Raw genomic sequence first — 13,694 nt, 5'->3', positions numbered from 1 at the left:
ATTTAGAGAGCAATGAATTGATTGGAGATAGTCAGCACAGTTTTGTGAAGGGTAGGTCGTGCTTTACTAACCGTATTGAGTTTTTTGAGAAAGTGACCAAAGAGGTGGATGGGGGTAAGGCAGTTGACGTGGTATATATGGACTTTAGTAAGGCGTTTGATAAGGTTCACCATGGAAGGCTTATGCAGAAAATGCAGATGTATGGGATTGAGGGTGATTTAGTTAATTGGATCAGGAATTGACTAGCAGATAGGAGACAGAGGGTGGTGGTTGATGGTAAGTATTCGTCATGGAGTTCGGTTACAAGTCGTGTGCCTCAGGGATCTGTTTTGGGGCCACTGCTGTTTGTAATTTTTATAAATGATCTGGATGAGGGTATAGTTGGGTGGATCAGTAAATTTGCTGATGACCCCAAAGTCGGAGGAGTGGTAGGCAGTGAAGAGAGGTGTCATAGTTTACAGAGAGACTTGGACAAGTTGCAGAGCTGGGCCGAGAGGTAGCAGATAGAGTTTAATGCGGAAAAGTGTGAGATAATTCACTTTGGCAGGAATAACAGATGTGTAGAGTATAGGGCTAACGGTAGGACTTTGAATAGTGTTGATTAACAGAGGGATCTAGGTGTATGTGTACATAGATCCCTGAAAGTTGGGAATCAAGTAGATAAGGTTGTTAGGAAGGCATACGGTGTCTTGGCATTTATTGGTAGGGGGATTGAATTTAGGAGCCGCAGTGTCATGTTGCAACTGTACAAAACTCTGGTGCGGCCGCACTTGGAGTATTGTGTGCAGTTCTGGTCCCCACATTATAGGAAGGATGTGGAGGCATTGGAGAGGGTGCAGAGGAGGTTTACCAGGATGTTGCCTGGTATGGAGGGAAGGTCCTATGAGGAGAAACTGAGGGATTTGAGGTTGTTTTCGTTAGAAAGAAGGCAGCTAAGAGGGGACCTTATTGAAACATACAAGATGATTAGAGGTTTAGATAGGGTGGACAGTGATCGCCTTTTTCCTCGGATGGAGAAAGCTAGCACGAGGGGGCATAGCTTTAAATTAAGGGGTGGTAGTTATAGGACGGATGTCAGAGGTAGGTTTTTTACCCAGAGGGTGGTGAGGGATTGGAATGCCCTGCCTGCTGCAGTTGTAGATGCACCTAGTTTGGGGGCATTTAAGAGATCCGTGGATAGGTTTATGGATGGAAAGGGATTGGTTTAGGTTAGAGGGTCATTGCTTTTTTAATTGGTCAGCGCAACATCGTGGGCCAAAGGGCCTGTTCTGCGCTGTAGTGTTCTATGTTCTAGAGGGATGGATTGGTAGGTTTGCTGATGACACAAATTTGGAGGTGTTGTGGATAGTGTGGAGGAGTGTCAGAAGTTGCAGCGAAACATTGATAGGATGCAAGACTGGGTGGAAATGTGGCAAATGGACTTCAACCCAGATAAGTGTGTGGTGATTCATTTTGGCAGGTCAAATAGGATGACAATATAATATTAAGGTAAGACTCTTGGCAGTGTGGAAAATCAGAAGGATCTTGGGGTCCAGGTTCATAGGATGCTCAAAGCATCTTCACAGGTGGAGGATGTGGTTAAGAAGGCGTATGGTGTACTGGCCTTCATCAATCGAGGAATTGAGTTTAGGAGTCGGGAGATAATGCTGCAGCTGTATAAGACCCTGGTCAGACCTCACTTGCATTACTGTGCTCTGTTCTGGTCGCCTTGTTACAGAAAGAACGTGGAAGCCATAGAAAGGGTGCAGATGAGACTTACAAGGATGTTGTTTGGATTGGGTGCCATGCCTTATGAGGATAGGGTGAGAGAGCTCGGTCTTTTCTCCTTGGAGCGACAAAGGATGAGGGGTGACCTGATAGAGGTGTATAAAATGTTGAGAGGTATTGATCGAGTGGATTCTCAGAGGCTTTTCCCCAGGGCTGAAATGGCTGCCACAAGAGGACACAGGTTTAGGATGCTGGGGAGTAGGTACAGAGGAGATGTCAGGGGTAAGTTTTTCACTCAGAGGGTGGTGGGTGAGTGGAATTGGCTGCCGGCAGTGGTGGTGGAAGCGTATTCGATAGGGTCTTTTAAGAGACTTTTGGATAAGTAACGGAACTTAGTAAGATAGAGGGTTATAGGTAAGCCTAGTAGGTAGGGGCATGTTCAGCGCAACTTGTGGGCTGAAGGGCCTGATTGTGCTGTAGTTCTTCTATGTTTCTATGCAACATTGGCTAAAGCTCTTTGTGCTGCTTATACTACAGAGTTTATTATGGGGAGAATTGATGCAGGAAGATTCCATGGCAGAAATTTTTTTTGTAATAACGGGATTCCATGAATCTGCAAGTCACACAGAAGGAATACTCTCAGAATAAGGTGTTCACAGGGTAAAATGGAAATAGGAAATAATTGCAAACTGATACAAACCAGAAGAGGGCAGCACCACCTAACGCTCCAACTGTAATGTCTATCAGACCGTCATCATTCAAATCCATTTGCCCATCGATCGATTGGCCAAAATAGCTTAAATTAACATCTGGCCCAGATGCAGCAATGCGCTATTAAGAAAGACACTCAATCAGTTAAATTTATATTGACAACCTACATTTAAAAAAGCTACCATTTCTGGTTTCCCTGTAACATTAAAAGATGTGCATGCTTGTGAGTGCTCTTGATTAAAGCTTTCACTGGTGATCATGCATTCATGGATCGCTCGTTAAATGCAATTCAAGTAACTGAAAATACAAGATTGGCCTGAACCAAAGGCTTTACATTTTCATCTTGACCGTGAAGTAAAAATGAATACTGAACCTCACTTTTTCCAGCACTGAATCAATTTCATCCTTATAAAGAGGAAATAAAACCTATTGATGCGGTTTTCACTTCGATGCGGGGACAACGATGAGCAGTCACACCAATTTCATCTTGGTTTGGACAACCATTGTTGATCTCAGCTTTGTTAAATAACTGGAAAATGTTTGGCCGCTAATCAATCCTTCTTTTTGTTTAATCACTCCTGACTTTTATTTCATATCCTTGATAATGAAAAAAAAGCACTGGGACAAGTAGGGTTTACGATCAGGGGAATTACGGGCTTTCCAGAGAGGCCAGTGAATTTACTGATCTTTCAGGTTGGCTGACGTGTGTGGGGACAGAATTAGACATTGGAAGCCAGGGGGAAGTAAAGGAGAGCTGGACATTAGAGGGAGTTGGAGATCAGAGTTGGACATTGGTGCTGGAATTTTACTGTCCCGTTGGCCACGGAATCAGAGTGGACGAGAGGCAGACAATGGAAATGTTCCTTGATTTTGGGTGGGATTTTATGGATTCTCATCGGACTACACCATAAAGTTCTGCCCTAGAGGTTCAGTGGGGCTGGGGTGGGAGGCAGGTGGGCGTGGGGATTGAACATTGGAGTCCTTAGGGGTGCTGGTTTGGGCATCATGACAGGACTCGGTGAAGTGTTTGTCAACTGTGGCTATCAATCATTTTATAGAGTATTAGCCTCCCTTCAAACCACAATATGCTCTTTTATTCAATCGTGGGTTGTGGGTATCACTGTCTAGGCCATCATTTATTCCCCATCTCTAATTACCCTTGAGAAATAGCCATATACAATTAAAAAAAGTTTTCAAAGATTCTTCATATTAAAATTAAAGTAAAACACTTTTGAGATCGCCAGATATGACGAGTAAGTAAGGTAATCTGTAAAGTAAAAAAAAAAGGATATAAAGCCAACCATTCTTCTTTGTTACAGTTTGATAAATTTGTATAAATCTAAAAGCCTCCTTTAGGAGTCTCCTTAACTGGGAGAAATTGGAGGAAGGAAATGAGAGAGAAAAGGAAAGAATGTTGATTGGTAAATTTAAAACTAAGAAAAAGTTTCATTAATTTCTCAGCTTTCACTAATCTAATTCAAAAGGAAATGTTATTTGTTAGAACTTTAATAAATATTTTCCTTTAAGATAGAATAATGTTGGGTTCTGAATATTAATATTCAGTGATGATAATCAGATATTACATTCAGCAACAACTTGCATTTACAGGGCACATTTAACACAATAAAACCTCCCAAGGTGCTTTACAGGGGCATTGTAAGACAAAATGTGACATCAAGAACTTAATATGAAGATACATGACCAAAGGTTTGTCGAAAGGATAACTTTCAGAGGAAAGCAAGATAAAAAGAGGTAGAGAAGTTTATGGAGGGAATTTCAGAATGGTGGAGGGAGGCAGCCAAAGGAATTCACTCCTTAAGGTGAGCAATTAAATCTGAGGATGTTCAGGATGCTGGAATTAGGGAAGTGCAAAATCTTCGAAGGTTATGAGCTGGAAGGGATTACAGAATTCGTAGGTGCAAGGCCTAAGGAGAAATTTGGAAACAAGGATGTTTAAAATGACTGGGAGCCAGACTGGGCCTGTGTGTACAGGGACGATGCATGAATGGGATTTGTTGCAAATCAGGTTGTGGAATTTTGGATGATCTCAACTTCATGGAGGATGGAATGGAAGACAGTAACCAGGAGTAGACGACAAACAAAGTCACGGATAAAGAATTCAGCAGCAGATGGGAAAGAAATAAACAATACATTATGCTGCTCCAAACAAGATTAGTTAGTTAAGGTCACATCTTTCACAAGTTGGCTATAGTTTCTGGAAATTCCCAACAGCAGTAATAGAACAAAAACTCTACACTCATCCTTGTGGAATCTCATAACCCTTATTGTGTGAACTCGTTACAATCAATTAAACAGATGATCAGTCTCCTCAGCCTGATCTGATACCTTCAAAGGCTTTAACAGCAACCATCTATTTCCTAAGATGAACAATGGGTTTTAACCAGAGCCATAGAAACGTGCAACTGGCTTATTAAAGGACATCATCACACAATCTAAGCTTCTGGCTTTTTGAAATATTTAATGTTTCATTTCTAGACTGGCAACTCAGTGTTGCAATCACAGCCTGCATCAAGTCGAAACCTCCTCAAAGTCTGTTTCCCTGGAAGATTCCTGCCAGCACCCGCTGAACAGGTCTAGTCTCTTTATACGAACCTCATTCTGCTGCATCAGGAATTCTGGCCCTCCTATTTTATCCAGCTGAACCCACCTGAACTGTAAATCCTCTGTGAAAGAAAACCATGACTCTAAACTCTGGCAATCACGTGAACTGATATCCATATCTGTGGTTCTTTTTAATTTAAGTTATTCATAGTTGTAAAAACATGTCTCACCTTTGTTTTATCTATTAATGTCACAAGTAAGCTTATATTAACACTGCAATGAAGTTATTGTGAAAATCCCTAGTCACCAGACTCCGGCATCTGTTCAAGTGCATTAAGGATGAATTAAGCATGGCCAACTGTGCCACAATGCCACCCCATCTAATTGTATGCTTTGTGTGCATATAAATGAAGTTGCGACCATCACTCGGGTCTGAGCGTGTGAATAAACTATACTTCTAATTTAATCCTAATGAGAGTTTACTGCTAGTCACTTTAAAAATCGACCCCACCAAGTAAGGGTTTGGGGAAACACTCCACAGCCTATTTCAAAAATTAAAACATGGGATACAGGGGATACAGGGGACTGTGGTGAGTTAGATCCAAAATTGGCCTCGGGACAGGAAACAAAGGGTAATTGTTGATGGGTGGTTTTGTGAATGGAAAGTGGTCCCCAGTGGTGTTCCACTGAGCTGAACGCATTGAAAAAGTACCTGGATCAGCACCCGAAATGCTGTAGCCCTCAAGGCTACAGTCTGGGTGCTGGAAGGTTAGATTAGAATGGGCAACTAGCTTTTTTTTTATTTTTTGGCTGCCAAGGATATGATGGGTTGAATGGCCTTTTTCTATGCCATAACCTTTTTATAGTTCCATGATTCTAAATGAGAGTATCATTTTCAGAAGGAATTAGATTGAATGTGTTGACCAATTTGGGGATCCTGTTTATTTAGCAGGATAAGAAGCTAGCACTACAACAGTTACTCAGTTCTGTGCTGCAAACTTTCAAGTTTTATATTTTACCTCTGGTGTCCAAAACAAATATTTCTGTGAGCTCAGGAATTAGGTCTGATTCAATTAGAATTATATTTTATCTTCAACTACCTCAAAAAAAAACACATCTACTTCTCAAATGTAATTTTGTTACTCAAGCTGGAGTGTTTTTTTAGAAAGCATCTTAAATGCTTGCAGAGTATTTTGCAAATACTATTTGAGGTACACGTTGGACCTCATTGTACCCATCTTACACAATGAGATCCAATTTCAGCGACTGATGCACTGTGGCCCAAGGACATCTGAAACTTAAAATTGGGTTGAGACATTTTAAGGTGTCTCTGTGGTCCTTTCCTTAAGCAAACAAGGATCGTAGAATCCCTACAGTGCAGAAGGAGGCTATTCAGCCCATCAAGTCTGCACTGACTATGACAGAGTATCTTACAGGTCTTCTCCCCTGTCCTAACCTCATAACCCCACTCATTTACTGTGACTAATCCCACATACCTACAAATCTTAGAACATAAGAACATAAGAAATAGGAGCAGGAGTAGGCCATCTAGCCCTTCGAGCCTGCCCCGCCATTCAATAAGATCATGGCTGATCTGTCGTGGCTCAGTTCCACTTTCCCGCCCTCTCCCCATAACCCTTAATCCCCTCGCTTATCAAAAACCCATCAACCCGCGTCTTAAAAATATTTAGCGAGGCAGCCTCCACCACTTCAACGGGCAGAGAATTCCAGAGATTCACCACCCTTTGAGTGAAGAAGTTCCTCCTCAACTCCATTCTAAACCGCCCCCCCTTTATCTTGAGGCTGTGCCCCCTAGTCCTACTGTCCTTTCTGAGCGGGAAGAGTCTCTCCACCTCTATCCTATCCATCCCATTCATCATCTTATATGTCTCAATGAGATCTCCCCTCATTCTTCTAAACTCTAACGAGTACAAGCCTAGTTTATTCAGCCTCTCCTCATAGCTCAACCCCCTCAACTCTGGCATCAGCCTAGTAAACCTCCTCTGTACTCCCTCCAAGGCCAAAATATCCTTGCGTAAGTGCGGCGACCAAAACTGCACACACTACTCCAGCTGCGGCCTCACCAGTGCCCTATACAGCTGCAGCAAGACCTCCCTACTTTTATATTCAATCCCCCTCGCTATGAAGGCCAGCATCCCATTCGCCTTCCTGACCACCTGCTGCACCTGCAGGCTGGGTTTTTGCGACTCATGCACAAGGACCCCGAGGTCCCTCTGCACCGTCGCATGCTGCAGTTTTTCGCCACGTAAGTAATAATCCTTCCTACCATTATTCCTACCAAAGTGGACCACCTCGCACTTGCCAACATTAAATTCCATTTGCCAGTTCCTGGCCCATTCCCCCAGCCTATCTAGATCCTTCTGCAGACTCTCCACACCCTCCGTGCAATTTGCCGTTCCACCAATCTTGGTGTCATCAGCAAATTTCGACACCATACACTCGGTTCCCTCCTCCAGATCATCTATATAAATGGTAAATAGCTGAGGCCCCAGCACCGACCCCTGGGGCACTCCACTAGTCACCAACCGCCAATCCAAATAGCACCTATTGACCCCCACTCTCTGCCTCCTATTTGACAGCCAATCCTCTATCCACGTTAACACCCTACCCCCAACTCCATGCCCCCTGACCTTCTGCAATAACCTCTTGTGAGGTACCTTGTCAAACGCCTTCTGAAAATCAAGAAAGACCACATCCACCGGCTCTCCTCTATCCACCGCCCTAGACACATCCTCATAGAACTCCAATAAATTCGTCAGACACGACTTCCCCTCAATGAAACCGTGCTGCGTCTGCTCTATCAAGCAATTCCCCTCAAGATGCCTGGGACACGAAGGGACAATTTAGCATGGCCAATCCACCTGACATGCACATCTTTGGACTGTGTGAGGAAACCGGAGCACCCGGAGGAAACCCACACAGAGACAATGTGCAGACTCCACACAGACAGTGACCCTGGTCCCTGGCACTGTGAGGCAGCAGTACTAACCACTGTGCCACCATATCGCCCATTGGAGTCTAACACCATCTCTGGTTACCTAGGAAATTAGGCAGTGATGAGGACTAAGATGTAAGGTCAGCATGCTCAGAATTCTTCAGCAAGTCAATACCAATTTTTCTAAAGATTTTTCACTGGAGCTCAGAGAAGCTCAGAGTCAGCAAAATCTCTAGCCACTGCTGTGACCCCCACCTCCATAAGACCATAAGATATAGTAGCAGAATTAGGTAACAACAGATCTGTTAGCCTCCCCACCTCAGGACTTCAATGTTGTCAGCTTACGTCAGTTGGAAGTGAGCCAAAGATTTGTTCTCTTCAAAATACCTAAGCTATCTCTCGAGGTACAACTGACACCAACAGCTCGCACAAGCCACATCATGAGGCCACAGCCCAATTGTAGGCTGGCCTCAGGCTCTTGGTTAGGTTACACATTGGGTGAACTCAGCTCTTTAAAAATGATTTGCCACTTAATTGGGAGAACTGAAGGCCAAACTGCAGAAGTCACGCAAACAGTTGTTTTTGAAAAGTAGTTGAATTGAAATTGGCCCACTTTATAAGTATGTTAAAGAGGGGAACAAATTAATGGGAAGCTAAGGAGCAACTTTTTTACACAGAGGGGTGGTACATATGTGGAATGAGCTGCTGGAGGAAGTGGTTGAGGCAGGAACATTGACTTAAAAGGCATTTGGACAGATAGATGGAGAGGAATGGTTTAGAGGGATATGGGCCAAATGTAGGCAAATAGGGTTAGCTTAGGTGGGCACTTTGGCTGGCATGAACCAGTGAGGGCCAAAGGGCCTGTCTCTGTGCTGTAGATTCTATGCTTCTATGCACTCCTTCTTTTGTCTAGCTCCTGAATGTTAGTTGGTATTTGCCGTGATGTGGTGTTTTTGTAATACAAATTAAAATACTGTTTCATATATATAATCCAGAGAATAAATCACATGTTTTTCAACTTTATCAACATCAAACCTGTGAATATTTTTCATTGATGGTTGTGCCAGATCCATGGAAGAGATAGACCGCTCCCCGGTGATTGTCTTCTAAAGGTGCTCCAATCACAACATCATTATAGTTATCCAGGTTGAGATCTGAAACTGCAGTTATGGCTGTTCCAAAGCGGGAACCACATGGTTGCTTCATGAAGTGAGTGCATTTCCGGTCTTTATCTGTAACCTATTAAAAGGATAATAGATTATACAGCAAATGTTGATTGATATCAATACCATTCGGGACCTGTGTTCGATTTCAGCCATGATGTAGAGATGCTGGCGTTGGACTAGGGTAAACACAGTAAGAAGTCTCACAACACCAGGTTTAAGTCCAACCAGTTTATTTGATAGTAATCTCATAAGCTTTCAGAAACGGTGTTCCTTTGTCAGGTGTGTGGAAGGTTCTGATCAGAGAAGGGCGTATGAAGGCACACACAGTTTACAGAATACCGATTAGAATGCGAGTCTTTAAGCTAACCTGCTTTTCAAGTCTTAAAGGTACAGACAATGTGAGTGGAGATAGCATTAAGCATAGGTCAAAGAGATGTGTATTGTCTCCTGACAGATGTGTATTGCCTCCAAGTCCAGGCAAGTCATGGGGGTTACAGACAGTGCGACATGTACCCCAGATCCCTGTTGAGACCGTCCTCATGTGTGTGGAACTTGGCTATCAGTCTCTGCTCAGCGACTCTGCGCTGTCGTGTGTTGTGAAGGCTGCCTTGCAGAACGCTTACCCGAAGATCAGAGACCAAATGCCTGTGACTGCTGAAGTGTTCACCAACAGGGAGGGAACAGTCTTGCCTGGTGATTGTCGAGCGATGTTCATTCATTCGTTGTTGTAGCGTCTGCATGGTCTCCCCAGTGTACCATGCTTCAGGACATCCTTTCCTGCAACATATTAGGTAGACAACGTAGGCTGAGTTGCATGAGTATGTGCTGTGTAGCTGGTGGGCGGTGTTCTCAAGGGAGATGATGTCATCCATGTCGATGATCTGGCATGTCTTGCAGAGGTTACTGTGGCAGGGTTGTGTGGTCACCGTTCTCCTGAAGGCTGGGTAGTTTGCTGTGAACAATGGTCTGTTTGAGGTTGTGTGGTTGTTTGAAGGCAAGAAGTGGGGGTGTGGGGGTGGCCCTGGCGAGATGTTCGTCTTCATCAATGATGTGTTGAAGACTCTGGAGAAGATGTTGTAGCTTCTCTGCTCCGGGGAAGTACTGGATGATGAAGAGTACTCTGTCCACCGTGTCCCGTGTTTGTCTTCTGAGGAGGTCAGTGCGGTTTTTCGCTGTGGCGTGTCGGAACTGTCGATCGATGAGTTGAACATCATATCCTGTTCTTATGAGGGCATCTTTCAGCATCTGGAGGTGTCTGTTGCAATCCTCCTCATCTGAGCAGATCCTGTGTATACGGAGGCCTTGTCCATAGGGAATAGCTTCTTTAATGTAATTAGGGTGGAAGCTGGAGAAGTGGAGCATCTTGAGATTGTCTGTGGGCTTGTGGTACAGTGAGGTGCTGAGGTGACCATCCTTTATGCAGATGCGTGTGTCCAAGAAAGCCACCGATTCCGGAGAATAGTCCATGGTGAGTCCGATGGTGGGATGGAACTTGTTGATATCATTATATAATTGTTTTAGTGATTGTTCATGTCTGGGGTTCATGTCGCACTTTGTGTAATCCCCATGACTTGCCTGGGCTTGTAAAATCTCACTTACTGTCCTGTCTAGAGGCAATTCACATCTCTTTAACCTATGCTTAATGCTATCTCCATTCACTGAATCTTTAAGACTTGGATAGCAGGTTAGCTACAAAGACTTGCATTCTAATCGGTATTCTGTAAACTGTGTGTGCCTTCATACGCCTTTCTCTGATCAGAACCTTCCACACACCTGACAAAGGAACACCGTTTCTGAAAGCTTGTGAGATTACTATCAAATAAACTGGTTGGACTTAAACCTGGCGTTGTGAGACTTCTTACTTCGATTTCAGCCTCAGATCACTGTCTGTGTGGAGTTTGCACATCCTCACTGTGTCTACGTGGTTTCCTCTGGGTGCTCTGGTTTCCTCCCATAGGCTAAAGATGTGCAGGTTAGGTGGATTGGCCATGCTAAATTGCCACTTAGTGTCCCAAGGTGTGTAGGTTAGATGGATTAGCTATGGGAAATGCATAGAGTTATGTGGATAGGGTGGGGGAGAGGGCCTAGATAAGATACTCTGTCAGACAGTCAGTACAGACTCAATGGGCCGAATGTCCTCCTTCTGCACTGTAGGGATTCTACGCACAATAAATATGAAATCATTTTTTTAACCAGATTTTTCTGACCATTTTCACTTTTGATTGAAAATCCAAAAAAATCTGGTAAAATCAAACCAGAATGACAGATATTTGGGATGAGAACCACCATTCAAATCCTTGCTTCTAGAAAGATTGTATTGGTCGATGCGTATTGGCTAACAGTCAAATGCCACTCACTAAATGCATCAGAAATACCTGATCATTCACAGGTGAGGAAGTTTCTGTCTGCCTGTTATTGCAGCTATATTTTGGTTTGTATGCTCACATTTTTGTTTGTCAATTTTAAACACCAATGAAAGGGAGAGCATGGTCCAGTCCCAGGCTGGGTTTGGGCCTAGATGCACAGACCACACAAATGTGCATTTCTATTACTCTCTGCTGGGATTGTGGGAATTTGTACATTCAATCTACATCCTCAGGAAATCAGTCTGTTCAGTTTGCACCATATTGTAACAAAAGCAAAATACTGCGGATGCTGGCTGAATCTGAAATAAAAACAGAAGATGCTGGATAAACTCAGGTCTTAGTCATCCTGATGCATAACTGATTATTCAGTTAACCATTGTCCCAATAGTCTTGTCATTTGTTTTCTTCTCAGAGAGCTTAAAATCTCCATCTTCCCTCTCTGACATACACTGAACACCCCTCCTAATTCCTGACTTTTCTGTGTCTGTGTCACTGGATCAGTAAACAGTAAAACTTTGCTATTTTGTGTTTTCTTCCATAATCATTAAACCTTCAATTCCTTTTAACCCGTCTCTTTAACTTCAGATGTTGTGTGACTTCATTAAAAATATACCTGTACCAACAAACCCTAAAGACCTGAAACCTTTTAGTCACAAGTCTATGCAGTCTCCTGGGCATCAAGGTTTGCAAAAGAAAGATGTAAATTAAAGTAAAATCATTTTTACCTTTCGTAACACACAAACATGTTTATAAATTCAACTTAAAATTATACATTGTTCACAATGCTGCAGGACTCCATTGGAGTGCCTGTAATGTCCTGTGCTTCCACCTCAGGAATCCCCTGCTGCTCTCCATTATTGGATAGCAAAGACAAAAGTGGTCTTTCCATTAACCGCCTCTCAGGAAACTCATTCAGTTGATGCATCTCTGACCTACCTGGGATCAGTGCCCAGCAGGTAGGGTCAGCATAGGGGAAATTGGTAAAGGGACAGCACAGTGGCACAGTGGTTAGCAGTTGCTGCCTCACAATGCCAAGGACCCGGGTTCAATTACGACTTCGAGTCACTGATTGAGTGGAGTTTGCAATTTTTCCCCCATGTCTGTGTGGGTTTCCCCCGGGTGCTCCGGTTTCCTCCCACAGTCCAAAGTGCAGGTTAGGTTGATTAGCCGTACTAAATTGACCTAGTGTCAGGGGGATTAGTGGGGTAAATAAGGGTTACAGGAATAGGGTCTGGGTGGGATTGTAATCAGTGCAGACTCAATGGGCTGAATGGCCTCCTCCTGCACAATAGGGATTGTCTGATTCTATAAATGGTCCCAATGCCTAAATATTTTTAAAGTGAAATTTCCACCCTTAGCTTTTTTGCTGATTAAAAATGTTTCATTGTAAATTTGCAGCCTGATCACCTTACACATACGGTTGTAAACGCTGAGTTGACGTTGCCTTTGGTAAGAAAAAAAACAAAAAGAAACCACTTGCAAATTTCAGTCAGGCAGACTGTCACTGCCAGAATATAAAAGGGAGAATATCATGGTAGAAAAGGAGATATACAGAGGAGACAGAGAATTGACACCGGGAAAAATTGGAGGGGCGAACCACGTGACAGTTGTCTCTGGTCCACGTGACATGCAGTTTATTGCTTTGAAATTGAGTTATTCTGGGGGTGAACTATCTGTTGAAGTAGGTAAGTTCCAACTGAAATCTGACAGCCAGGATTTGTTCAGTGTTGCCCGTTCTGTCTATTTAAACTTGGCTAACTTGGGAAAGAGGCCCAGCGTGGGGGTTTTGCCTCAAGTGAAATATCTGTCTATTGAGAAGGGATTTCCAAAGGAAGCTTTGTAGACAGATGTTTATATCCCAGAAGTCACATTTAAAACTACCAGTTCTCTCTCAATGTAAAAAACATAATGTCTCCTTGTCTCAAAAGTAGAATTAACTTTTCAAACAGATTTAATTCTGGGTCAAAATCCTGGGATTCCCTCCCTAATAGCACTGTGGGTGTACCGAGTGTGCCTAGTGGTTCAAGAAGGCAGCTCACTACCACCTTCTCAAGAACAATGAGAGATGGGCGATAAATATTGGCCTAGAAAGCGATGCCCACATCCTGTAAATGAAATTTAAAAAATCCACCTCCAATTTGCCACCTCAAATTCTCAGATTGAACCAGTATGTTCAGTTAGGTGGAATTTTAAGCCCATAAGGGAGGGTGGTGGCCTAATCAGCTG

General features: G+C 43.3%; 1 protein-coding gene across 1 annotated transcript in view; it reads right to left on the bottom strand.

Annotated features, from left to right (window-relative positions):
- itga1 (integrin, alpha 1) overlaps positions 1-13,694 on the bottom strand; it is a 181,416-nt gene that overhangs the window by 42,463 nt on the left and 125,259 nt on the right. Inside the window, exons 15-16 of the mRNA XM_080185552.1 lie at positions 8,972-9,175; positions 2,408-2,538 (exon numbers count right to left, since the gene is read on the bottom strand). Coding sequence (XP_080041678.1) covers positions 2,408-2,538; positions 8,972-9,175 — 335 coding nt within the window. The remainder of the gene's footprint in view (positions 1-2,407; positions 2,539-8,971; positions 9,176-13,694) is intronic.

This window comes from Carcharhinus amblyrhynchos, chromosome 1 (genome assembly GCF_965287045.1).
Source record: "Carcharhinus amblyrhynchos chromosome 1, sCarAmb.v2.hapA, whole genome shotgun sequence".
Taxonomy (NCBI): Eukaryota; Metazoa; Chordata; class Chondrichthyes; order Carcharhiniformes; family Carcharhinidae; genus Carcharhinus; species Carcharhinus amblyrhynchos.
The sequence above is the reverse complement of the archived record's forward strand: the minus strand, read 5'-3'. Positions and strand labels throughout refer to the sequence as shown.